The sequence below is a fragment of the Hevea brasiliensis genome, chromosome 5 (genome assembly GCF_030052815.1).
Source record: "Hevea brasiliensis isolate MT/VB/25A 57/8 chromosome 5, ASM3005281v1, whole genome shotgun sequence".
NCBI lineage: Eukaryota > Viridiplantae > Streptophyta > Magnoliopsida > Malpighiales > Euphorbiaceae > Hevea > Hevea brasiliensis.
Window position 1 is genome coordinate 8,157,869 of NC_079497.1, and position 26,675 is coordinate 8,184,543.

The 26,675-nt window shown below is 31.6% G+C and overlaps 5 protein-coding genes across 7 annotated transcripts in view; 2 read left to right on the plus strand and 3 right to left on the minus strand.

Annotated features, from left to right (window-relative positions):
• Positions 1-17,885, minus strand: part of LOC110644503 (uncharacterized) — a 43,575-nt gene extending 25,690 nt beyond the window's left edge. Inside the window, exon 1 of the mRNA XM_058146820.1 lies at positions 17,868-17,885. The gene's annotated coding sequence lies outside the window, so the exon portion shown is untranslated. The remainder of the gene's footprint in view (positions 1-17,867) is intronic.
• LOC110644500 (mitochondrial Rho GTPase 1) lies at positions 6,968-10,242 on the plus strand. Of its 2 annotated transcripts, none has more exons than XM_058146817.1 (7): positions 6,968-7,128; positions 7,426-7,659; positions 8,057-8,189; positions 8,517-8,666; positions 8,879-9,055; positions 9,391-9,657; positions 10,033-10,242. In XM_058146817.1, exons 2-7 carry the CDS (start codon positions 7,442-7,444, stop codon positions 10,045-10,047), a joined length of 960 nt encoding a protein of 319 aa, XP_058002800.1. In that variant the 5' UTR covers positions 6,968-7,128; positions 7,426-7,441; the 3' UTR covers positions 10,048-10,242. The 2 variants fall into 2 exon arrangements, with proteins under 2 accessions (XP_058002800.1, XP_058002801.1); XM_058146818.1 differs by lacking the exon at positions 6,968-7,128 and adding an exon at positions 7,206-7,327.
• LOC131179888 (peroxisomal adenine nucleotide carrier 1-like) lies at positions 10,001-11,719 on the minus strand. Its single transcript, XM_058146821.1, has 2 exons — positions 11,336-11,719; positions 10,001-10,306 (listed from the first exon to the last, which is right to left on the minus strand). Exons 1-2 carry the CDS (start codon positions 11,476-11,478, stop codon positions 10,063-10,065), a joined length of 387 nt encoding a protein of 128 aa, XP_058002804.1. The 5' UTR covers positions 11,479-11,719; the 3' UTR covers positions 10,001-10,062.
• On the plus strand, positions 14,589-21,777 carry LOC110644499 (mitochondrial Rho GTPase 1). 2 transcript variants are annotated; one of them, XM_058146815.1, is made up of 15 exons: positions 14,589-14,803; positions 15,100-15,333; positions 15,748-15,880; positions 16,215-16,364; positions 16,577-16,753; positions 17,089-17,355; positions 17,751-17,819; positions 17,912-17,967; positions 18,390-18,471; positions 18,883-19,094; positions 19,220-19,286; positions 19,495-19,607; positions 20,276-20,426; positions 20,760-20,946; positions 21,508-21,777. In XM_058146815.1, exons 2-15 carry the CDS (start codon positions 15,116-15,118, stop codon positions 21,579-21,581), a joined length of 1,956 nt encoding a protein of 651 aa, XP_058002798.1. In that variant the 5' UTR covers positions 14,589-14,803; positions 15,100-15,115; the 3' UTR covers positions 21,582-21,777. The 2 variants fall into 2 exon arrangements, with proteins under 2 accessions (XP_058002798.1, XP_058002799.1); XM_058146816.1 differs by having other exon boundaries at positions 14,604-14,803; positions 17,751-17,789.
• Positions 21,778-23,198: 1,421 nt separating this feature from the next.
• Positions 23,199-24,946, minus strand: LOC110644494 (cyclin-P3-1). The gene is made up of 2 exons (XM_021797302.2): positions 24,441-24,946; positions 23,199-23,910 (listed from the first exon to the last, which is right to left on the minus strand). The coding sequence occupies exons 1-2, from the start codon at positions 24,812-24,814 to the stop codon at positions 23,637-23,639; spliced, it is 648 nt and encodes a 215-aa protein (XP_021652994.2). The 5' UTR covers positions 24,815-24,946; the 3' UTR covers positions 23,199-23,636.
• Positions 24,947-26,675: the final 1,729 nt, after the last annotated feature.

Genomic DNA, 26,675 nt, shown 5'->3' on the forward strand with positions numbered 1-26,675 from the left:
ATAAAAAATATAAATATTATTTAAGTAAAACCTAATTAAAATTTAAATTAAACATTGAAAGTGCTATTTTGCTCTTTGGCTTTTGTATTTTTTTTTTATATTTTAAAATACTAAATAATATTATTTAATTAAATAGACTCTAAAATTACTCTTTAAAAAAAATCTAAAATTGCGCAAGTTAATAAGTGGGACTACTGACTTATCATAAAAAAATTATGGAAGTTTACATGTTAATTTTAAAGGTCAAATAGATAAAATAAAAATAAATTAAATTCAAAAAAATTTATCTCTTCGTAGTTGTTTTATTTTTAATTTTTCATTTATACTTTATTTTTTTCATTAATAGATAGCACACTATTTTATAATTTTGAAAACAATAATTATTTAATTCATTGAAATAATATTTTATAATTGCTAAAATAAGAAAAAAATAATTAAAATAATTGACTAATATTAATAATATTAATAAATATTTAAATTATTTTATCAATTAAATCATCTAATTAAGCTGATTATTGAAATTGAAACTAATATGAAATTTTTTGGACTAAGACTCCGTTTATTTCACAAAAAATAACTTGTATATGGAAATAATTAAGTCATTTCTTAGTTACTTGCATCAAAAAATTCCTTGTAAAATTATTTTTTAGCCTCCTTAGTTTTCAAAGTTGTTTTTCAATCAAATCCTACTTGGTTTTGTATCAATTAATTTCTCACATATAATATTTTATATATGTGTGAGAAAGGGGTGTGAGGCAAAATATCATCCACTATAATTATATGAAATGCACCAAGTAATATCCAAGAAAGATGATGGAGTCACAATAGTCTCACTTAAGTACCACCTCCTTAGACAGTATTTTCTAAACATGCACTTCATACAATCCTAATAGAATCAAACCATTGGTAAGTACTGTCTTCCTATAACACTACCACGGTACTAAGGATTTATGCCACGAAGGCATATATAGACATGAGTCGTCACTCAGATAATAACAGTGACATATTCAGTATTTCTTTCGAGGATCATGGATGGCAACTTACTCTTTGTAGAATTTCCACAACCGTCATTACCATAGCCCAATGTCTAGGTTCGGAATAGTGATACATAAGGGGAAGGTATTAGGCACCCCTTACGCCAGGTCTAACCTCGTTAATTCGAGTGTCAGTCCTCTATTAATGTTTCTAGAAGTCTTGTTTATTATTCTTTTATTAAAGTTTATCCTAAAAATGTAATTCTAATCCTATACACATAAGTAATTCACAAAAGGATTGTTGTTTACAAATAATTTTCATGCACAAGTAATTTCTATCTATGTGATTGCTAATTATTTAAATGATATTTACCAAATAACTAAAATTAATTTATTATTAATTTACAAACAAATTCAATTTTACATAATCCTAAATTTCTATTTAACCTAATTAACTAATTTTTCACCAAGTTACCCTAAGGATAATTAAACTAAATTAATTATGTACATGTGTAATTTATTCTAATATCATATAAGGCCCAAATAATCACAACCTAATAAATATTTATAACATGTAAATTTATTTTACAATTACCAAGTATTAAATTAAATTTATTTTACATGCCAAAGTTAGTTTGATTTATAAACAAGATTAATTTTAATTTATAAAATATTTATTTAAATTAATTATATGCAAAAGTCAGTTAAATTAAAAACAAAGTTAATTTTAATTTACCAAATAAAAATCCTATTATTACTACAATTTCATGCCAATGGTTATTCTATAAATTTATTATTGTTTACTTGTTAGTAATTGCTGTTGCAATTTGGGCAAGCTACCCTTAAAAAATGGTATTATCTTCTAGTATGACAACGATATCAGTGGCTTACTCCTGTTTAGCTTAATGTAAACTCCACACAAATGCCCTCTTTGGTACTTACATTAGGGCTACTTACCATTTGGTTTGTAATAAAAAAATAAAGAAACTAAAAAAAAAAAATATATACTAATAACAATTCATATTGAATTCTAATTATAGTCTCTTAAAGGGTTAAAATTCCTAATCAACTACAACTAACTAATGGTCGAGTCTTCTAACATGATCCAAATACTTTATAACACCTCTTAAATTAAAAGAACACAGAAAAATAGATCAAATATCAATTGGAACCCAAAAACACACAAGAACATGCATAAATATACAATTTTCAAATTTTGACAGATTGACAGTAGTAAAAAATTTAATTTTTGAAAAATAGTTAGACATGCCTAAAAATCATAAAAATTACAAAAGACAGCCAACACATCATACAAGATAATAAAAGTTATAAACCAAATAAAACCCTAGCCGAATAGTCTACATAAATCGTAACTTTTCTAAGTGACAGAATTATATTACTTTTTTGTAAAATTCATAACTCATTAACCACAAATAGATATGAATGTAAAACCAATTGGAAAATATTCATAAGATTCTGAAATTAATTTTAGACACCAGATTCACACAAAATTATTAAGAAACAAGAGAGATATAGGCTTTACAAATCATATTGCAAATCAAATTTTGCAGAAACCCTAATTTCAAACAACTATAACTTATTAAATACAAAAGTTTTTCCAGTGATTCTTGAGCCTAAAATTAATAAAATTCGTGAGAAATATGAATATAATTTTCCTAAAATTTTTATAGATTCAAAAAATAACAAAAAAATAATAAAAATATGAGAGATAGAAAACTGAATATGTGCGGAGTTGTGTATCCCTTCAAATTAAATATGATCCACATGAACATGCAAGATAAATTAAAAGACAAAGAGTATAAAATTAAATATTACGGGGCATAAATCTTGAAAAGAAAACAACAAAAACCAACCTTCAAGAAATTTTACATGAAAATCTTCTTGAAGAAAATAAAATAAAAGAAATAAAAAAGAACTAAAAGAGTTTCTGAATATCTTTAAATTTTTTCTATAGCTCTAAGATATCTCTAAATAGCCCTAAATATTTATGAATCTTTCCTCTTTTCCCCCTCCTTTTTTTTTCTTCTTTCTTATCAGAGTATTTATAGGGTTTTAGGATAGAGGTGTGATAGGGTTTAGAGTCATAGGGTGGTAACTCCTTTTTTTTTCTCTTCTTTCTCATCAGAGTATTTATAGGGTTTTGGGAGAAAGGTGTGATAGGGTTTAGAGTCATAGGATGATAAAGTTTAGATAATTTAAACAACTGAGATTGCAAAATTTAGGAGAGACTGGAATATGGATGAGGTGTTTCAACCAATAGGAAGAGAGGGGAAGGAGAAGGCGCCAATAGGGAGTGAGGAAGATGTGTGGTAAGGTTTGGAGTCCTAGTGTGATAAGGTTCAAATAAATTAAATAACTGGGGTTGATGAATTTGGGTGAAATTGAGATATAGGTGAGGTGTTTCAACCAATAGGAAAAGAGGGAAAGGGGGCTGCATCAATAGAGAGCGAGGAAGAGAGTGGAACCAAGTGAGAGAGAGAGTTTGTGTGGAAGAGGGAGAAAGAAAAAAATATTTTTTTTTATTTTAATTTTTAGAAAATAAATCAAATGGGTTCTACTTAAAATTCCTAACTACGCTTTCTTAGGCCCATGGGGTCTAATTAAACTTAATTAGGTCCATTTAAGAACTACCCATATTAAATTTAAATAAAATAAAATTTTATTTAAATTTTCAAAAATATATTATTATTATTATTATTATTATTATTATTATTATTATTATTATTTCAAGATCATGCCACGAAATTAATAATTCAGCTATATGCTTCCAATTTCATCTCGTAGTCATCTAATTTTTTCATCATCGAGTTCTCCACAGTCTCAATGTACATACTCATAATAAATTACAAAATAAGGGTCTACAATATGTGACTTTTTAGGTCTCTAATATATTGACAATATATATAATTTTTATCCGAAATTAGATAAATTAAACTATTTAATTTACTGTCAATTCTCTAATTGATTAACTATACCCATAAATCAATATTTACATTTAACAACGTGGGTTTGACTAACCTTTTGGTAATAAGTTTATTAATGTAATTCAATCCCTTCGTTACAATATTTTAATTTATGGGCAAATTGCATAAACCGTATCTCAACATATTATGTGCTTATTTTATTTAAATTACTCAATTTCAATTTATTAAAAAAATCATTTAATTTTAATTTTATTTAAGAAAAAAGTTCTTTTGAGCTATAATAGTATATTTCTATATTAAAAAATAAAATAAAATTAACCTTTTATCATATTTTCCTCATTTTTCTCTTCTTTACATTCATAGTTAAATTAATTAATAAATATTATCAATAAAATTATTTTATTTTAATTAAATTTATTAATAAAATTATTAATTACATATACATTATTTATTATTATTTAAAATTTAATTTATAACAACCTGAAAAATTATAATAATATAAAAATAATGTTTAAATTTTAAAATAATATTTTATTGATATATAATATTTTATAAATATTTGAGTTTTTATATAAAAAATAATAAATTGTATATTTATTTTAATTAAATATTAATTTAATATTATTAAAAAAAAAAAGAAAATGAACCTGTAAATATGCTATTGCAGGTTTTATAAAATAACATTAAAATTAACTAATTTTATTTTAATAAATTAAAATTAAGTAATTAAAATAAAATAATTATCTTAATTAAGAGATGATTAATATAATATACTCTTTAATATTTAGACATTTAAGCATGGACTACATCTATTATGTTGAAATCATGTTTGTTCTTGTAAGATTTCAAATCACTCTTTGCGAATATTATTCCACCTTGCATAAGGACTTTAAAATCACTGCTCTCAAAGAATATGCGCAACAATATCCCAAATTTGGGATAGGGGATGGTGTTTAAATCGAAACCAACCGAAATTGACGATTTGAGATAATTATTTGTTTCAATTCGAATTTTTTTAATAAAAACAAAATAATTAAAATCTAAGTTTTTATAAGTTTTTTAATTTTAATAAAATATTTTAATTTTATTAATTTAGACTCTATTTATTTCAAAATAATAATTTATATATATATAAAATATTTTTTATAAAAAATACTTTTCGTTATTTATTTATAATGTTAAATTAATGATATGTGTTTATTTTATATATGTACAGATGTGTTCATATTATAATAAGATTATCAAATTTAAAAAATAGAAAATGACTTTTTCTTTTAAAAAATTGAAATTATGAATCATGACGTAGGCTTTATTTATTTTACGAAAAATATTTTTTTTTCATATTTTATGGTGTTTGGGGACACTCATGAAAATTGATAACAGAAAATACATTCATAGTCAAAGGAAAATTAAGTTATTTTTAAGAAAAATAACTCCACCCTTTTTTAAAAGAAGAAGTTATTTTTCACTTTCTAAACTTTAAAAATTTTATTAAAGTATAAATACATATATACATATATGAAATAAATAAATATCATTAATTTAATATTATAATAAAATAATAAAAAATATTTTCTATATTCAAGTCATTTTTTGTGAAATAAATAAAATTTTAATTTTCACTTTGACTAAAAAAATATTTTTCTTTAATTAATTTTTTTGAGTGCTTCAAATATTAAAAAATATAAAAAATATTTTTTATAAAATAAATAAAGCTTAAATTTTTAGTATTAATATGTAATGAATTAATTTAAAAAAATAAACTAAAATACGAGATACTTAACTCTTTAGAATTAGTACGTAAATAATTAATTTAAAGAATTAAATTAATAATTATAATAAATTAAACTCTATACTCAGCCAGTGCTGTGGGACCTTAGTCATGTTTTTGACATTCATTAAAGATTGTGGCCACCAAAAAAGAAAAGGAGCTAGCACTCTACTTGTAGCATTATCTCCTTTCTAAAATTAATTTTAGAGATTTTTACACGTGGATTACAGTTATAGATCAGACTCGTAACGATTAATGGTTTATGATAATCAAACTGAGAATTTTATTTTGCATATTGCATATTACAAAGAATTATTTTAAGTATTTGTTTTAAACTAAAATTAATTATATTTTATTTATTTTAACGAGATATTATAGGAAATTTTAATTTTAAAATTATCATTTTAAAAAGAGTCAAATCCATTATCATATAAACCTTTTTCATTAATTATAGGAGCCGCAGCTTTGGAGTTAGGCATCTATTTGAAAATGAGTTTATAGAATTTTAATTATTTTTTTAATAAAGGTATTATTTTAGATATTATTAAAAAAATAATTTTAAAAAATAATTTTATTATTTTAATATTTTTATAATTAAAATTTATTAAATTTTATTTTAAATTATATTTTAATTAATATATTTAAAAATAACTTTTTTAATAATACTTTTAATAACAATGTCAAATAGCCTTAGCCAGTGACGAAGAAGACAAGAAAGTGAAAATAAAGTTTTGTCTAACATTAAATTTTAGGGGTTGGAATTATTTTTTGAATAAAAGTATTATTTTTAAATAATATTAAAAATAATAATTTAAAAAAATTTATTTTATTATTTTAATATTTTTATAATTAATATTAATTAAATTTAATTTTTAATTATTTTTTAACACTATATAATTAATATATTTAAAAAAAAATTTAATAATAATTTTAACAATAAGACAAAACTTTATTATTAAATTTTGGTTGGGACACTTTATTATTATAATATTATTAAAAAAATTTTAAAATTAATTTATTATTTTAATATTAATGATTAATAAATATAAAAAAATTATTTTACTTAATAAAAATTAAATTGCAGAAATAAACTCATTATTACTAAATATTAATTTTCTCGTTTTTTATTAAAAGATTAATAAAATTATTATTATTCTGAAAAAAAAAAAAAAATGTGCTGTGACAGAGGAGCATAAAACCATACTACAAGACAAAGTCAACGCAAGAAATTAGATTTAATACTGTATTTTATTTTTTAAACAATAAAAGGTAGAAAAAAAAAATCCGTCTGTGTACTCGCATTCCTAACTTTCTCCTGAACATTCATAGCTGCTTATATTCTTCTCCTTCAAGACTTCATAGCCGCCCCGACCACTAACCCCAAAAACTAGAGTTTCTTGTGGCCTCTCTAAATCCTTATCGCCACTATATCTACAAGGTGCAAATCTCCACATTCACTTTTTTTTTTTTTAATTTTTATTTTTCTCTATTTTTCAGTTTATTTTCTCATTGCATAAATGGCCACAATCTACAAACTTCTGCTGGGAGTACTAGTCGATATTTTACGTTGCAGGACTTTTATGCAGTTTCTTAACTCTCAATTTATCCTGCAATCCCAATTTTGACCCTTTTCCCTGGTTATTTACGCGTTTTGCCATTCTTTTCTGCATCTATTCGATTGTGCTTCTGTATCTGTTAGTTTCAATCGGTGCGGTTTTTTTATTTCGTTTTGCAGTGTTTTAGTTATATAAATGACGAAAGCTGCAGCTGGAACCACTAACCCCGGCGGTAAGAATGGAGTCCGTATCGTGGTGGCTGGAGACCGGGGAACTGGAAAGTCGAGCTTGATAGTCACCGCCGATGCTGACACTTTCCCGGCTAATGTCCCGCCGGTTCTGCCGCCCACGAGGCTGCCTGAGGATTTCTACCCTGACCGGGTACCCGTTACTATCATCGATACTTCCTCTAGGTATTTACTCTCTCTCTCTCTCTCTCTCTCTCCGCACAACAGAGAACTGAGATGGAAAAGTATATATGTGGACAGTGAGGTGTTTTATTTACTTGGAACCCGGCAGGGCTTAAAACCTACTATTTATGATCGATTTTGCGCCTGAACATGTTTTGATTCTGTTTAAGTGTTTCTGGGTTCTGGAAGAAACAGGCATCAAGATGTTTGTTGCCCGGTAAAAGAAGCATGATCATTATGATTTAACTTATCCATTTGGAATAGACGAATTGAGGTGTGAATTTCAATTTGGCATGAAAAATTTGTGACATATAAGATTTGGTATTCTAATTTTTGCCTTTCTAAATCTAGACATTCTCCCAAGTAATGAACTGTTCATTAATTTGTACATGTGATTCAGAGTTGAGGATTCTGGTAAAGTAGCTGAAGAACTAAAGCGAGCTGATGCAGTTGTTCTTACTTATGCATGTGACAAGCCAGAGACTCTTGATCGATTGAGTACCTTCTGGCTTCCAGAGCTTCGCCGTTTGGAGGTTTCTATCTTTTATTTCGAAAGAACATACCCGTTAGAAATATGAATGATTAGTGCAGGAAGAAATTATCCAAATATATAATAGTGAATAGGCACATGTTTTTGTTAAACCTGAATAAAATGGTTTACGGTTTTATATTGCTATCTGATAAGCATTCACTAATACCAAAAAAAAAAAGTGGATGGAACTTTGGGAACTTTTCTCCTGGGATTGTTTGTCAAAACTGTATCTTATCTTGTAGGAACAGATGGAGTCGCAGAACACATACACACTCAGAGGGCATATATTTATATGTATTTCTAATGCGTATTTATAAACAATAAGCAGGTGAAGGTGCCAGTCATAGTGGTGGGTTGCAAGCTGGATTTAAGGGATGAGAACCAGCAGGTGAGCTTGGAGCAAGTGTCGTCACCAATAATGCAACAGTTTTGGGAAATTGAGACTTGCACCGAGTGTTCAGCATTTAAACATACTCAGGTATGTTTTGATGCCCTCTTGTTGCTGCTATTTATCTTGAATTGCTTTGTAGGATACTGATGCATCAATCTTTAGAATAAAATAATCTTGCTATTATGGTCTGATATGTTCTAGCAGCCCATTTTCAACTCACTTTTCTTTGGGGATCTTGAGCAGTGCTTTGGAGTTCTTTGATTAATGATCTAATCATAAGTTGGTTTCTTTCTTTGTAGATCCCTGAGGTTTTCTACTATGCCCAAAAAGCAGTGCTTCACCCAACTGGTCCACTATTCGATCAGGAATCACAAACTTTGAAGCCTAGGTGTGAGAGCGCCTTGAAGCGTATTTTTATTCTCTGTGATCATGACAGGGATGGTGCCCTCAGTGATGCAGAATTAAATGATTTTCAGGTTGGTTTATCTATTTCTCAGTCCTTGCTCATTTTTTCCCATTTGCTCATCTTTTGTATAGGCGGGGCGTTGATGTGCCTAGACATTATTGCCTGGCATTGCAAAATCAACCTTCAGATATCTGAAAATAGTCTTCAGAGTTTGTGAGATTAAAATGTCTTGCCACTGGTCTTATGGACTAGTAATATATCCTCCTTGCATTGGCAGGGAGTAAAGATAAAGCCTTGGCTTGGGCACCTAGCAAAGGGTTCTGGTTGGATATTCAAACAGTCACAGTTCTTAAAGCATTCTGTTTCTACTTTTTGTCAAGGATCTAATGTTATACTTGTCATCAGGTCAAATGCTTCAATGCTCCATTACAACCTTCCGAAATCATAGGTGTTAAGAGGGTTGTGGAAGAAAAGTTACCTGGTGGAGGAGCCACCGATAGAGGAGTCAATGAACGAGGTCTTACTCTCACAGGATTCTTGTTTCTCCATGCACTGTTGATAGAAAAAGGACGTCCTGAGACAACTTGGACTGTCCTCAGAAAATTCGGATATAACAACGATATCAAACTTGCTGATGAGCTAATTCCAACATTCGAACGAGCTCCTGATCAGGTAACATTTCACTAAGGTAAACTGTGATTAACACATTGGCCATGTTGCAATCTGGAATTCACATCCTAGTGATCTTCTTTTTATCCCTGATCATCCTAGGGCTTCAATACATTAGGTTGTCTCAATTCTTGAATTGAATGGGAACAGGGGAAGGCATTCCTAAGCACAATTCCTAACTTTGATAAACTTAAGATGTGGTAATCATGGTTCATATGCATGGGATCTTCAATTCTATATTTTTTAATCATCTTTAGGAATGGCTTTCTACTTGCTTCTGTTTGGACATGTTCTATGCGTTTATATGGCTCCTGTTTGGACGTGCGTAATTTTTTTAAGACAGAAGTTACAGCATTAAACATTTTTTATTGTGTTCAGGAAATGACAGCTTGACTTGGAAAATGATGGTTAATGACACAACTGAGTCACGATGGCAGTGCAAGCACCAGCAGCAGCAGCAATAATCAAGTTAGCTTTCGTTCCAATACTTTTGAAACCACTTTTTTCCAGATATAGCCTTTTAAAGTAGCTGTACCCATAGAAGTAGACAAACTGTGAAATGAAAGACTGCAGATTTTTGGTCCCTAAGCCTTGATACAATGAAAGAATTTGCCCATTGGATAGCGCTTCCCATAAAACATCAGAAAGGTGCCTACATGAGCCACAAAATTATAAACTATTAAAATCTGCTCTTAAGCGTTGCACTTGGCCTAAAATTTAAGCTATAAACCACCTTGGAGATTGTAGAAGTTATGAATGATCCACAACAATAAGGTCCAAGGTCTATACAACAAACATCAAACTCACGCCCATCAATGGGGGGAAAAAAAGAGAGAGAGAGGGATGAAGAAGAAGAAGAAGAAGAAGAAGAAGATGGTTCAACCAAAGGGAAAAAGAAAATAGAAAGAAAATTGAGTGGCACAGACACCACAGAGATAGAATAAGATTTCATCTGATAATGCAAATCTTGTTTCAGCTCAGTTCATCCAAAAGGTTTCATTAGCAAGCAATCATTTTATAAGACATTTCCATCCTTACATTCCATCTATTCCCTTTTGAATAGTTCTGAAAAAGTAATCAATAAAAGAGGAAGAAAAAAAAAATTCTAAAAGCATCCGACTGAGAAATCACAATGTTTACTTTATTCAATCTCGTGGACAGTTGACTCTGCAAGTAGTTTTTAGAATTCAATTATAATGCCCAAAGCTGTCAAACACCTCGAGTCATTACATACTTAACCCACCAAAAATCATAAGGGTATTGCCACAACCAATCAGAACACAACCCATACTTGAAGAATATAGCTTTTCGGGGAAAACAAATTCCTGATTAAGAACTATAATTGTAGCCTATGTCAAGTCAGTCTTGGATTTACATCAGTAATCTATCAAGCATACCTAGAACCTCAACGGAAATAGAGATATCTAGCTAAAAGCAACAAAATAGGCACACATGCAAAATAGATTCAATTCAAAAGTAAGTAATCAAGCGAACTCCACAGTCCATAGGTTAAAACTGTCTACGTCACAACATAAAAACTCACAGAATTTGAATCTAGCAAATTGAAATGATCAATGGATCATGATCACGCAACAGAATTACGCATACCCAGATCAAAAAAAAAAAAAAACTATGATAAGAAAAACGAGCATAAACGCGCGAAAAAGAGAGATGGGTTAACCTGTATTTTCGCTGGCCGTGAGCACGAACCTCGGCTTGATACTTGGTCTTACATGTATCAAGAGGGTACAAGATCGTCGTACTGAGCAAGGAGCCAATGGCACCAGAGGTTGCCTCTGAAAGAGATTCAAGATCAACACCCATGTCTCCAAATATTATAAGCAAGCTCAGGCCTTTTCAAAATCAGAGATTGAGGTAGGGATCACTTAAAAAATTAGATTAATGTTGATTATAATGATAGTCGAGAGAAAAAGAAAGGGAGGCAGCTAGAAACAGAGAAAATGAAACGAGCAGGCATGGGAAAATGATGGAAACAATATGCATTCGTTGGCGTTTTCTTGGTAGTCGAAGAAACATGATGTTAAGTGAATTAACGGCGATTGACTGTGGAATTTGACGGAATACACTAAGAGCTCGTGTTTCTGGCTTAATTTCACCCAAAATACCTCAACTTAGAGATTCAACTTCTTAAATTTTTTAAGAAATAAAAAATAAAAAATTTAGTTATAAATTTAATTTTTAAATTAAAATAAATTTAAATTAGAACTTCTAAATTAATTTAAATAAATAGTTAAAATAAATTAAATAAAATTTCTCCAATAAATAAAAAATTAAATTAAACATTTTATCATAAAATAAATAAATGTATCTATTTACAGTTATTTTATTTCTATTTTTTTATTTATACTTTATTTTTTCCATTTAATACATCAAACACTATTAATTCATCTAAAAATAATTATTGAAAAAAATAAATTATATTCTATAGAAAAATGAAAATATAATAGAAATTTTAAAAACAAAATAACCATAAAAAGGTTAAAATGATAGCAGTCCTTTTATTGGGGTGATATTGGACCTCTACATGGGCCTAGGATCCGTTAGCCCAATCCATAATAAAAGGAAAATTAAATTTGATGGAGAAATTCTATATATGGCCTAATTACAGTTTATTTTCAATATTTCAAATTTTATTTAATTATATTTAACCCTTTTAGTGGTTTGATCTCAATTTCAAAAGTCAATTATATGATGGTTAAAATGAAAATTGAAATGCTTGCGATTGAAAGAGCCAGCCCTATACAATGTGACCATTAAAGTTGAGCCTTATGAACAGGTGGAGTTAACATCTTTTTTTTTTTTTCAATGTGAATCTTCATTGATCATAAAGGAGCAAAAAGTTACTTGGGAGGATTAAACGGTTCTTGGCTGGGTTGATCTGTAATGGCGTTGGTAGCTTGTGATTAGCGTTCTTCATTCCGCTGAAACGTTGTTCGAGAGCCCCAGAAGCTCGGAAGGCTACGGCGATATTGTTTGTGATTGTCGGGTGGATAATCAAAATAGTACAAGGTTTTCCTGGATTGGGTCCATTGTGCCTGTTTTAGGCTGGCTAAGGTTAAGAGTTGTTGGGTTTTTTTAAAAATCTCTGTAAAATTAACTTGAACCTTGTTAGGCGAACTAGGGCTAGGTTAAGTATTTCATGTTTTTGGGCTTTGAGCCCTAAAATTGTATGACCTATTGTATAATGAAATCCTCTTTACCTTTGAAAAACACAAAAAAAGCCTGATGTAAAGTTAACTTGCATATTAAAATTGCAAGTGAAAGATATCAGGCATAGCTTTAGTTACAAAGTTATGATCTGCTCTATTACACCCTCTCTTAATAAAAAGAAACTTAAGCTCAGCAAAACTCTCAGTTAGCCATAGAATATCAATAATCAAATTAGAGATTTCCAAAGGAGGGCCCCATTTAAGAAAGAGAGAGTGAGTCTCCCTCAACCCATATGCACCTAAAACTTCTTCTGCTGTGAGCCCATCCCACTGCTTCCCTGCAAGTTAGAATTTCAGCCACTAGAAGGCTTGAAATAGCATTAAACCGCTTACAAAACCACCACATAATGTTACTAAATGATCATGGCACATAGCTGCTAAGGCAACGTAAAAGTTTATTTTTTTTTGAAAAATGTAACATAGAATTTAACCTTTATGTTTCGTTTGGTGTAATGTAATTCAATGTAATTAATTATGTAATATAATTAAATTTATAATGTAATGTAATAAAATTGCTATTATATTCTTATGAATGGTTACAAAATAAAAATGTAAGTAATGTAATATAATAATAATTTCGATTTAATATTTATTTTATTTATGGTATTGATAATAAAATGATAATAATTACAGTGATTAATAATTGAATGGTAGTGCTAACTAAGTGGTTATAGTGGTGGAGGCAATGTAACAATAGTAGTTAGGTGGTGGTGGCAACGTGAAATAATGGCCAACTAGCAGTAGAGATAATTGTGGATAAGTGGTGAACGGTTAAGTGTTAGTGATAGCGATAGTAGTAATAGAATGACAGTGATGGTGGAGATAATAGTGGTGGACGAATAGTAATGATGATGTAGTGTTGACAATAAATATAAAAATTATAATTAAGTAATTATAATTATATTAATTTTTATATAAAATGATCATTATATTACCTTAAGTATAATTAATTATATTATATAATTATCATTTTATTACATTAACCTTTTATGTTATTAAATAATATAATTAATTATACAATTTAATAATAATTACATTATAATTTTGAATACATTAAACCAAACATGACCTTATAATATAAATTTAAATTACTTTAATTGTTCTTTTTAACCAACCCTTTGCCATTTTTCTCTTCCTAAATTAAAAAATGAAATATACTCTAATAATTTCAATAATATTTTAATGGAAATGACAACTTGAAACTCCAATATAATACTTTTTTTTTCATAATTAAATAAGACCTACTACTAAATTAACAATTCATTAATTGAGCATATATTTTATAATTTAAAATTAAAAGAAATACATATTTTAATCATTCATTTAGTTCTAATAATTTTTATGCAAAATAAATTAAATTTTTTTATTGAAACATGTATTATCAACAAGAATGACTTTTTATTGAAATGCCTAGAGGTTAGGGAGCAAAAATTATTATTATAATATTATTAAAAAAATTTTAAAATTATTTTTATTATTTAATATTTTTATCATTAAAACTTATAATCAATAAATATAAAAAATTATTTTACTTAATAAAAATTAAATTGCAGAAACAAACTCATTATTACTAAATATTAATTTTCTCGTTTTTTATTAAAAGATTAATAAAATTATTATTATTCTGAAAGCACAGAACAAACGTGCTATTGTGTGTGACAGAGGAGCATAAAACCATACTACAAGATACAGTCAACGCAAGAAATTAGATTTAATATTGTATTTTATTTTTTTAAACAATAAAAGGTAGAAAGAAAAAAAAAATCCTTCTGTACAGTTGCATTTTTAACTTTCTCCTGAACCTTCATAGCTGCTTAGATTCTTCTCCTTCAAGACTTCATAGCCACCCCGACCACTAACCCCAAAAACTAGGGTTTCTGGTGGCCTCTCTAAATCCTTATCACCACTATATCTACAAGGTGCAAATCTCCACATTCACTTTTTTTTTTTTAATTTTTATTTTTCTCTATTTTTCAGTTTATTTTCTCATTGCATAAATGGCCAAAATCTACAAACTTCTGCTGGGAATACTAGTCGATATTTTACGTTGCAGGACTTTTATGCAGTTTCTTAACTCTCAATTTATCCTGCAATCCCAATTTTGACCCTTTTCCCTGGTTATTTACGCGTTTTGCCATTCTTTTCTGCATCTATTCGATTGTGCTTCTGTATCTGTTAGTTTCAATCAGTGAGGTTTGTTGATTTCGTTTTACAGTGTTTTAGTTATATAAATGACGAAAGCTGCAGCTGGAACCACTAACCCTGGCGGTAAGAATGGAGTCCGTATCGTGGTGGCTGGAGACCGGGGCACTGGAAAGTCGAGCTTGATAGTCACCGCTGCTGCTGACACTTTTCCGGCCAATGTCCCGCCGGTTCTGCCGCCCACTAGGCTGCCTGAGGATTTCTACCCTGATCGGGTACCCGTTACTATCATCGATACTTCCTCTAGGTATTTACTCTCTCTCTCTCTCTCTCTCTCTCTCTCTCTCTTTCTCTCCGCACAACAGAGAACTGAGATGGAAAAGTATATATGTGGACAGTGAGGTGTTTTATTTACTTGGAACCCGGCAGGGCTTAAAAACCTATTATTTATGATAGATTTTGCGTCTGAACATGTTTTGATTCTGTTTAAGTGTTTCTGGGTTCTGGAAGAAACAGGCATCAAGATGTTTGTTGCCCGGTAAAAGAAGCATGATCATTATGATTTAACTTATCTATTTGGAATAGATGAATTGAGGTGTGAATTTCAATTTGGCATGAAAAAGTTGTGACATATAAGATTTGGTATTCTAATTTTTGCCTTTCTAAATCTAGACATTCTCCCAAGTGATGAACTGTTCATTAATTTGTACATGTGATTCAGAGTTGAGGATTCTGGTAAAGTAGCTGAAGAACTAAAGCGAGCTGATGCAGTTGTTCTTACTTATGCATGTGACAAGCCAGAGACTCTTGATCGATTGAGTACCTTCTGGCTTCCAGAGCTTCGCCGTTTGGAGGTTTCTATCTTTTATTTTCGAAAGAACATAACCGTTAGAAATTTGAATGATTAGTGCAGGAAGAAATTATCCAAATATATAATAGTGAATAGGCACATGTTTTTGTTAAACCTGAATAAAATGGTTTGCGGTTTTGTATTGCTATCTGATAAGCATTCACTAATACCAAAAAAAAAAAAAAAAAGTGGATGAAACTTTGGGAACTTTTCTCCTGGGATTGTTTGTCAAAACTGTATCTTATCTTGTAGGAACAGATGGAGTCGCAGAACACATACACACACAGAGGGCATATATTTATATGTATTTCTAATGCATATTTATAAACAATAAGCAGGTGAAGGTGCCAGTCATAGTGGTGGGTTGCAAGCTGGATTTAAGGGATGAGAGCCAGCAGGTGAGCTTGGAGCAAGTGATGTCACCAATAATGCAACAGTTTCGGGAAATTGAGACTTGCATCGAGTGTTCAGCATTTAAACATATTCAGGTATGTTTTGATGCCCTCTTGTTGCTGCTATTTATCTTGAATTGCTTTGTAGGATACTGATGCATCAATCTTTAGAATAAAATAATATTGCTATTATGGTCTGATATGTTCTAGCAGCCCCTTTTCAACTCACTTTTCTTTGGGGATCTTGAGCAGTGCTTTGGAGTTCTTTGATTAATGATCTAATCATAAGTTGGTTTCCCTCTTTGTAGATCCCTGAGGTTTTCTACTATGCCCAAAAAGCAGTGCTTCACCCAACTGGTCCACTATTCGATCAGGAATCACAAACTTTGAAGCCTAGGTGTGTGAGAGCCTTGAAGCGTATTTTTATTCTCTGTGATCATGACAGGGATGGTGCCCTCAGTGATGCAGAATTAAATGATTTTCAGGTAGATTTATCTATTTCTCAGTCCTTGCTCATTTTTTCCCATTTGCTCATCTTTTGTATAGGTGGGGGGTTGATGTGCCTCGACATTATTGCCTGGCATTGCAAAATCAACCTTCTTATATCTGAAAATAGTCTTCAGAGTTTGTGAGATTAAAATGTCTTGCCACTGGTCTTATGGACTAGTAATACATCCTCCTTGCATTGGCAGAGAGTAAAGATAAAGCCTTGGCTTGGGCACCTGGCAAAGGGTTGTGGTTGGATATTCATACAGTCACAGTTCTTAGAGTGTTCTTTTTCTACTTTTTGTCAAGGATCTAATGTTATACTTGTCATCAGGTCAAATGCTTCAATGCTCCATTACAACCTTCCGAAATCATAGGTGTTAAGAGGGTTGTGGAAGAAAAGTTACCTGGTGGAGGAGCCACTGATAGAGGAGTCAATGAACGAGGTCTTACTCTCACAGGATTCCTGTTTCTCCATGCACTTTTTATAGAAAAAGGACGTCTTGAGACAACTTGGACTGTCCTCAGAAAATTCGGATATAACAATGATATCAAACTTGCTGATGAGCTAATTCCAACATTCAAACGAGCTCCTGATCAGGTAACATTTCACTAAGGTAAACTGTGATTAACACATTGGCCATGTTGCAATTCGGAATTCACATCCGAATGGCACTTGCTAGTGATCTTCTTTTTATCCCTGATCATCCTTGGGCTTCAATACATTAGGTTGTCTCAATTCTTGAATTGAATGGGAACAGAGGAAGGCATTCCTAAGCACAATTCCTAACTTTGATAAACTTAAGTTGTTGTAATTATGGTTCATATGCATGGGATCTTCAATTCTATATTTTTTAATCATCTTTAGGAATGGCTTTCTACTTGCTCCTGTTTGGACATGTTCTATGCATTTATATGGCTGTATTATCATTCTTTCTTTTCTTACTCCATGATGTGCTTGTTAAATTGCTTACATTTAGTTTTCATGTGTTGTAGAGTGTGGAGCTTACAAATGAAACTATCGAGTTTTTGAAGGTTATCTACGAGTTGTTCGATAGTGATTACGTACGTTTCTATCTGTTCTTTGATGAGTAGTAACTACTTAAACTGCATTGTTAATTTTCTTTTTGTTTTATCCAAGTACGTTGTTTTAACAGGATAATAACCTGCGACCTGTAGAACTTGAGGACATCTTTTCTACTGCACCAGAAAGGTACACTAGCTTTCTTTTGAGTCATCATCACTATTATTTTAATTCTTTTCACTAGTTTGAAATGCAAATCTTTTTAACTCTGATAATCTGTCTTTTAATCTAATGGTTTAGCATGTTTTCTTTCTTTGTTTGGTGTTGGATTTCTTTGATTATGGTGAATTTCTTGAGTTCTTTCATTAAAATCATTCATCCACATTAATTCGGATGAACATGATGAAGCTGCCTTTATGCATAATCGTTGATTCATGTTTCTGATTCTCTGATTGCTATTATGATAAGCTGGCTTTAACCAAGGATTTTGCCATCTAAAAGCTTGTTTCCTCTCTTGATAAGAACATATCTTTTATTTATATCTTCTATTTTATTCTGTCAATGTGGCATTATTAGTATGTTGCCTTTGACACTTGTCTTTTCAACATCAGCCCCTGGGATGAAGCTCCATACAAGGATGCTGCAGAGAAAACCGCATTGGGTGGACTATCAGTTAATGCATTTTTGTCAGAGGTATTAATATAATATGCTTAATATCTCTCTCTCTCTCTCTCTCTCTCTCCATGATGCTTGCTTGTGCTAATATACTCAATTGCCTTCCCTTCTGCATGGCCCACTCTTCCCTTTTTAATTTGATTTGCTATTCCCAGCCAGTACACTTGTGATGAAGTTTCATTGTTGAACATGTGATGCATGTCAACTACCACTGTTCTTCCTATTTAAATACATATTAGGCCAGCATTAATACACCCTGATTTATTAAAACATCCTGCTTGATTTGTTACTTTTCCCCACCCGGGAGGAAATGATGATGGTTACCTGATCAATTTAACATTTTGTAAATAATAGCAGCATTTGAGCAGCTAGAATACTTTCATTTCATGCAATGGCTTTGTATGTTTGATAAATATAAATGTATTTCAGTGGGCCCTTATGACACTTCTAGATCCTTCTCGTGCTGTGGAGAATTTGATCTACATTGGATATCCTGGTGATCCTTCTGCTGCTGTCCGTATAACAAGGAGACGGCGTCTAGATCGCAAGAAACAACAAACAGAAAGAAATGTTTTCCAATGTTTTGTCCTTGGACCCAAGAATGCTGGGAAGTCTGCGTTATTGAATTCTTTTGTTGGAAGGTTTAATTTCTAAATCCATATCTGAGAACTCGAAAAAAAAAAGGTCAATCGGTCAACATTCCTTCTTGCAATTGGTATTCATTAATTAAATTCAATACCTTCGTTGTTCATTATTGTGAATGCAGGCCATTTGCTGATGATTCTTTGACTACCGAGGAGGGTTATGCAGTGAATGTTGTTGATCTACCTGGGGTAAGTGTTGTTGCATTGTGCATCATGAATATTATTGAGCAGATTATGCTCCCTATCCCTAGTTTGGGTTTTTATTAAGGGGAGGAGTGTGGAACATCTTTTGGTGTTGTGGTTCTCATTAAGAGTCTTTGGCATGCCATGCCATTCAAGTTTGACCTTGCTACCCATTTTGTGGTTGTTCCGAAGGTTTATGATTTTTTGTTTGCAGGGAATTAAGAAAACCCTTATTTTGAAAGAAATTCCTGAGGAAGGAGTTAAGAAACTGCTGTCCGATAAGGAGTCTCTGGCATCATGTGACATAGCAGTGTTTGTTCATGACAGGTAAAGATTAAGCACCTGTTGAATTTAGTCATCTAATGAGTGGTGATTGTAGTCATAACATTGGTTCATAAGATTTGAAAACTCTTTGGATTCATGTGATTTAACCTGTGTTTTAAGAGACATCTTGAGGTTCACCCTGAGGCACCCACAAGGTGAAACATAGTGATTTCTCTGTGAAGCAGCAATAATTGAATGGCTTTCCCTGTGTAAGCATGTGAGCACATGTTATGAGCTGGCCACAACAAGGGGTGTTTAGGTAGTGAGAGAGAGAAGTAAAGAGATAGAAAAGAGAACAGAAACAGAGGAGGGAAGATGGAGAGAATAGAAGAAAAGAGGGAAGTTTCCAATTCTGTTATTTGATCAATCTCTCTCCTTTTATACGTGATTGCTGTTTATATCAGCTACAATGGAATAGCTAATTTACTTGACTAACAGCCTATTAGCATCTCAATGGCTGTTCACTACAGCACGCCACATGTGGGAGAGAGAGAGAGAGAGAGAGAGAGAGAGAGAGAGAGAGAGAGATGCCTATTGCTGGATGTTCGATTCTTTGTGACCATAGTAAAACTGTTATCACTGTTAATTGTTGATACTAATTTTTCTGCTGCTGCCTCAGCAGCATTTTTAAGTATAATTTCAACCTATTTAAAGATTGAGTACTGTTGCAGCTCTGATGAGTCCTCATGGAGGAGAGCTACTGAATTGCTTGTTGAAGTTGCTGGTCATGGTGAGGATACTGGCTATGAGGTGCCTTGCCTAATTGTTGCAGCTAAAGATGATCTAAATTCTTTTCCAATGGCAATACAAGAATCTACAAGGGTATTTTACTTTCCACATTGACTATTATTGCATGTACTCAAGTTGACTAAGTTTCTTTTTGTCACCTATGTTTTTTGGTTTGAAAGCTTTTGCTTTATCAATTTCTTGTCAATATGGTTTCTTGCAATAATTGACTGGCTGGTGTAAGAGGTGCATAATTTTCATGTTTCCTATTCTACTGATTTGGTCGCCTAAACTAATCATGTCTGTCTTTGTTTTGTTCTTGATAGCAACAGCCTTCTTTATTAGTTTTCTCAAAACTATGTGAGGTGGGCTAAGGGCTGAATGAGACATTGTAATAACCATCTTCATTGTAATGTTTGGCTTTTGTAGGTTAGTCAGGATATGGGAATTGAGGCTCCTATTCCCATCAGTTCCAAAATGGGTGATACCAATAGTGTCTTCCGCAGGATTGTTAATGCAGCTGAACATCCTCATTTGAGTATTCCTGAAACAGAAGCAGGGAGAAGTCGCAAGCAATACAATCGACTCATCAATCGTTCTCTTATGTTTGTTTCAGGTATGCCTTTAGCACTTGAATTTTGGAATTTCATCAGTCTTTGGACGACTTTCTCACTCAGGGAATTGGAATTTTCAGTTTCTATTCTCCTATTACTATTGTCAAAACTATTGTAAGGTGTGGTAGTATATGTCCCTCTACTAGTCTACACGATTTTAAGGTCTTTACCTCTTTATAATAGTACTGCTGAAAATTTTATTATATTTTAGGAGTTTGTCAGTTTGAAGATAGCCATTGTGTTCTTGCAAAGCTCAATGGCTATCTTTGGCTATTGGTGATATAACTTGATTCTATAATTGGACCAAGTTTGTTTCATAAATGGAATTTTGTGAAGGATTAGAATCATAGAATGCAACTGGTTTGGAATTGTGAAGTCATATTCATTGCATTAGCAAGGGCCATTGTGCTGGTAGACATTTCTACTGTTGTGTAGTAAATCACTTTTGACTAAATTTCAGGGTCTTCTCTGTTGATCAATCCTCGTTTGAATAACCAACTTATTGATGTTACTTCTGCACACAAAATTATGTACATTTTAACTTTTATGCTTTGCTGATGTAGTTGGAGCTGCAGTGGCCATCGTCGGGCTGGCTGCATACCGTGTCTATGCTGCAAGGAAAAGTACATCTGGCTGAAGGATGGAAATTTACCCATTGGCAAGAGAATTTGCATTTATCCTGATGCCCATTAGTTTGTAAACTTGAAAATTTTTTGACATCAGGATTTTAACAGTTTGAATGGGAGAGTTTCACCAGTTGAATGTACTGCAGAAATATGTACCATGAAATTAGTTATTTTGCAGGTCTTGTGCAATGATAAAAATTTTTGCTACGGGCTTTTTCGTGTTTGCGATTATGATATGGTGCGCTTGGTATTCGGTAAATGCACTTTCTATCTTCTTTTGCTGGCATCCTTCCTCCCGTGTAAACCATAATTTATGTATTATGGCCTATTTTAACGACAAATTCAATTTAAGCTGGTATCACCCTACCCCCTTGTACCTTTTAAAATCTCAAAACAATCATTTTTTGTTTCTAAATTATTTTTCTCAATGGCATCTAAATGATATTTTTACCGTCTGACCATAATTTCAATCACTCTCGCAATTTCCCCTGCTCTGAAAGCGTTCTCCACCCAATTTGGTTTTGCATTCTAGCGTTTCGAGGGGTAACAACTGTGATTTTAGTCCATTCTTATTAAACTCTGCATCCACTTACCCTCCCGGTTTCTCATCATCTTGCTGTTGATCTTTTCCAAGTCTTCATCTAGCACCCTCTGCTGCTGATTTTCTTGGCCATTGCTCTGCCAGCTGCCTGCAAAATCAAAGTATTTTTTGGCGTCTTATTTTCCTCACAGTGAATCACATAAATTCAGCGCGATTGACGGAGTTTTCGAAGCTACCAAATCGTCAGGTTCCCACAGGTACATCGATCCTCATTTGACACTAAGGGAGAAATGAAACTAAAGGGACAACTCATTTTGTTGGCAACGATTCTAACCTTACTATTGAGAAATGACTTCTAAAAAGGAAAATTCACAATAAATTCATTTTTTTTAATATATATAATATTTTTGTCGATTTGCTCCTTGATCTTTTGGTTTATATACATAAATATGTAATAATTATTTGGCGTACTGAATTTATTCAGACACTCGATTAAATTTTAGTAAAAAAGCTCCTTAAATTTTTCTCTCCTATAAACTGAATTCTCGTCTTCACATAAAATTCTCGACAATATATCAACAATTCATCATCCGACATGGAATCCAAAATAAAATTACAGTGAATCTTTCTATGTCCAGGACGTGTCAAATCCAAGTGAAGTGGATTTGGAGGTGGCAGTGGTGGAGGGTCCTCTAGGAAGAGGCTTAGAACAAAGTTCACTGAAGCAAAACGCAGGAGCAAAGTTCACTTACTGAGACTGTCTCGATTCTGCAACTAAATTGGGACGGGAATTGTTATGCCGTTGCCATCTATCCTGGAATCCTAAAACGCAGTAGCATGAAGATGGCTGGCTAAACTATGAAAAACAGAAAATATGTAAGAATGCTTGACAATTTTTTTTTCTTTTGCTCCTCCAAGGAAAAAATAAACAAACACAGAAAACTAAGAAAAAGAATAATGTTTGCACACCATTTGTGGATTTAAACACAAAAGTTTTCTCAATTTTAGGACGAATTTATTAAAATGAAATAATCAAGTCCATGCACAAGCTCCTGTAACCAAAACTGCCAAGTCTCAGGAGTGAGCGTTCTATGAAATTTTTATTGCAATTGGATAAACAGCGATTATAAGGGAATTCTTAGACCAAATTTACATTATTCGTATCCAATTTATTCATTCAAACAATGGGAATTCCCCAAGCTTTGTATGGTCTTCATTTATTGAACAATACCCTTTGGTTGTTTTGAAAGAGTGAGTATGGTTGAAGTTGATACAGATGATACACAGAGAGAGAGAGAGAGAGAGAGAGAAAGAGAGGGATTTCTTTTTGCAAACATACCCTGAAAAAGGTATAGAGAAAAAGGGAACAACACATGCTTGTAAGAAATTCATTGCTTGCAGTTTAGTTTGGTTTTCTTTCCCTCTTTCTGGTGGAAGTAAAGAAGTCAGAGAGAGTCTCTGCAATCCATTTTGCCCTTCTCTGGTTCATTCTGAGTGCATGTAGCAAGACAAGATAGTTATTTCATTAAATGGTCCTGCGGCTGTAAGTAGCATAGGTTGATGCTTTTTGAGTATCACTTCTGTTTTGCCACTCTTCTTTGGGACCACAGGCATGGATGGGCCTGTCAATCAGGCACTCTCCACCACCTTCCCTTTCTAGTTTCACACAGTAATTCCTAAACCCTTCAACTGTTACTTGAAGCCTAAAATCCAAATTAAACAGGAATTTCATCTCCATTCTATTCATTTCTGCTGTGCTTACTCCTCCTATTTTTGCATAGTATGCATTGTTATAACACCTGCAATGGAAGATGAGAAAGAAAACCGGGAGATGAGTAAGTTATGGCAAACTTTAGCTCATTATTTCCTTACAAATTAGAAGTTTGATAAGTTTTTTTGCAGCTAATATTGTGCTTAATCATTTCTGATTTAATTATGTTATTAATCAAACAATATATTCATGTTTTGTTTCTGATCTAATATGGGATTTTGGTTTCAACATCCTATAAAGAAATTTAGTCTGCTCTGTGATTTATCATTGAATAAGAAGTTGAAAGAATGACCCACGAAACCTGAGAATTGGGCTTACTCATCATCCATGGAATTAGGCACATCAAAGAAAGATCAAAGATAGAACCTGATTCATTATTCCCCGTGAAAGTTCATCTATAAAGGTAAGCATAGTCCAAAACAGAGAATACAAGCAACTTCATACTCAAGAAACAACAAATTTCTTGACCGAATTGATGAAAAATCCAAACTTTAGCAAGAAATTTCAAAAGTAGTCTAGATTTAAACATATTCTGGGTTTAATGATGCATGTACTTACTCATCATCCAAAAATTTTGCAGCTACCATGATATTTGTGATCAGAAGACGGTGCACGTTGAAGGAAGTAAGATATGCATCCATCTTATGCAGAAATCTCTCCATGTATATGTATGCAACAACAAAGCAAGAATTGCTGCACTTGGAGTACTTAAAGATGCGTTCAATGTACAGTCTAATACTCAAAGAAGGTGGTCTTGATCCATGGAAGACTGTAACAACATCTTTCCTTCTTGATCCATCTAACAATCTTTCATTCTTTTGAATACACCTCTCAAGAGCAGATGCAAGAAGCACTAACACCCGAGGTCTTTCTGAATCTCTTCCAGCCGAATCATATAATCCTAAAGTTGAATATGTTTCTGATTCAGCCATAACTATGGAACAATATGAATTTTCATTCTGCCAAGCTATATATATATATATATATAGGCCATATCTACAAATATCAGTGAGAAATAAAAAGTTGCTTTCTGAAATTTATTCTTTTCTTTCAGGTAAAGTTATGTTGGAACATAGTTATGTGACCTTAGAAATTAAATAACTCTATCCCTTGTGGGCCAATTGGGAGAATCAATCAATCCTTTCCATTGCACTATAAAAAGTTCTTTGTAGACTATGAGCACCAAGGAATACTCAAATAGTGTGCACCAAGATACAAGTGCTGCACAAGAAGGGGAAAAAAATTGAAATGTTGATTTTAGTGTACTGCAATTTGCAGGAATATTTTGATTAAGGAACCAAGAAATGCTCTATTATTAGTAAAGAGAAACCTTGAGGTTTGATGCAAGGGATAATCCAAAGCTGACATATTAGCAGCCTTCATGCCTCAATTAGGTATAACAACCAGATAGAAAATGAGGGAAAACAATAACAACAACAACAAAATCTTAATTTCAAATTAGTTGGGGTTGGCTATATATCTTTTTCGCCATTCAATTTCATTAGACATTAAGTCTTCCTGAATATTTAAAAGTTGTAAACTCTGTGATTCACTTCCTTCCTTGTCATTTTTTTTTGGTCTCTCCTCCTCTATCACACCTTCACAGTGGAGAACAAGAAAAAAAAATTCCTTTATTGTTGGAAATTTTAAAAAAAAAATTATTAATACAGAGGTTAGAAAATATGCTTGACTGATCATTGAGTTAAAAGAAAGAGATTTAGGTCCTAATCAAGATTTGCCTTGAACCTCAGAATGTTGGAATCTATGTTGTTGGCCATATTCTTTCACACCAAAGCAATTTGGCCCATAGTTGGATTAGAAACAGACTACTCACCAAATGTGGATGACACATTATGCCATCTTCATTAGTGGAGGCAATGTCATTATCTCTTATAATAAAAAAAAAAAAAATACAATACACATTTATTATTATGAGCAATTTTATATTAATAATTAATAATCAACTTCTAATTATTCTCCCCATCAATGAAATTTTATAATCTTCTTATTAATATCATAGTGTTGATGTGATATACCAATTATAGTGTTGATGTGAATGGGAAAGCCTCCTTACCAGCAAACTCTACACGACATTGAGATGGCTGAAATTACAATAATTTATAGTTCTGATGAGAGGCAATTATATTAAAAAAAAAAATTAAATTTAAAATCTTATAATTTTAGATGTAATTTCAATTAGTATGACAAATTTCTCATTCAACATATACTCCACCTTAGCGTACTATATAAACAACATGCAATTAATGGTACGCTTATCAAAAAATTAAGGACTATATTAATAGATTTAAATATATTAAATAATTATAAAATTTGGCGTATTTGTTATCACATGACCAACTAATAAATATATTTACAAGAAAATTCAAAATAGATAAGCTGTGGGCCTACATGTGGGCCATCAGTACAACTGTATTAATATTAATATTTATCATTAATTTCATACCTAATTAATTAAATATCGTTGAAATATTCTTTTTATTGAAATGACATATTCCTATCGTTTTTAGGTATCAATTTTATAATTTATATTTAATTTTCCCAGTTTAAGTGATAAAGTTTCTATTACAGGGCATATCATGGGATTTTCCTGCCTTCAATATGACACGTCGCTGCTTACTACTTCCACATATTTAGAAAGTCAATGTGGCGCGTAGAACAGATTTTTTCTTTTTCTTCAAAGAACGCTGAGAAGAAGTTTTCGTGTTATCGTAGGGCACGCACAGACCATATTCTAAGTCTCTGACGGCGGTAAGCTTTACACCCACGCAATCA

Excerpts from the sequence above, each read along its gene's own strand:
- LOC110644494 (XM_021797302.2), bottom strand. The coding sequence starts at position 24,814 with ATGGCTGAATCAGAAACATATTCAACTTTAGGATTATATGATTCGGCT. Across the intron at positions 23,911-24,440 it reads GCAAAATTTTTGGATGATGA|GTGTTATAACAATGCATACT; the intron begins GTAAGTACATGC and ends CTTCCATTGCAG.
- LOC110644499 (XM_058146815.1), top strand. The coding sequence starts at position 15,116 with ATGACGAAAGCTGCAGCTGGAACCACTAACCCTGGCGGTAAGAATGGA. Across the intron at positions 16,365-16,576 it reads CAGCATTTAAACATATTCAG|ATCCCTGAGGTTTTCTACTA; the intron begins GTATGTTTTGAT and ends CCCTCTTTGTAG. Across the intron at positions 16,754-17,088 it reads CAGAATTAAATGATTTTCAG|GTCAAATGCTTCAATGCTCC; the intron begins GTAGATTTATCT and ends ACTTGTCATCAG.
- LOC110644500 (XM_058146817.1), top strand. The coding sequence starts at position 7,442 with ATGACGAAAGCTGCAGCTGGAACCACTAACCCCGGCGGTAAGAATGGA. Across the intron at positions 8,667-8,878 it reads CAGCATTTAAACATACTCAG|ATCCCTGAGGTTTTCTACTA; the intron begins GTATGTTTTGAT and ends CTTTCTTTGTAG. Across the intron at positions 9,056-9,390 it reads CAGAATTAAATGATTTTCAG|GTCAAATGCTTCAATGCTCC; the intron begins GTTGGTTTATCT and ends ACTTGTCATCAG.
- LOC131179888 (XM_058146821.1), bottom strand. The coding sequence starts at position 11,478 with ATGGGTGTTGATCTTGAATCTCTTTCAGAGGCAACCTCTGGTGCCATT. Across the intron at positions 10,307-11,335 it reads CACGGCCAGCGAAAATACAG|GCACCTTTCTGATGTTTTAT; the intron begins GTTAACCCATCT and ends TGGCTCATGTAG.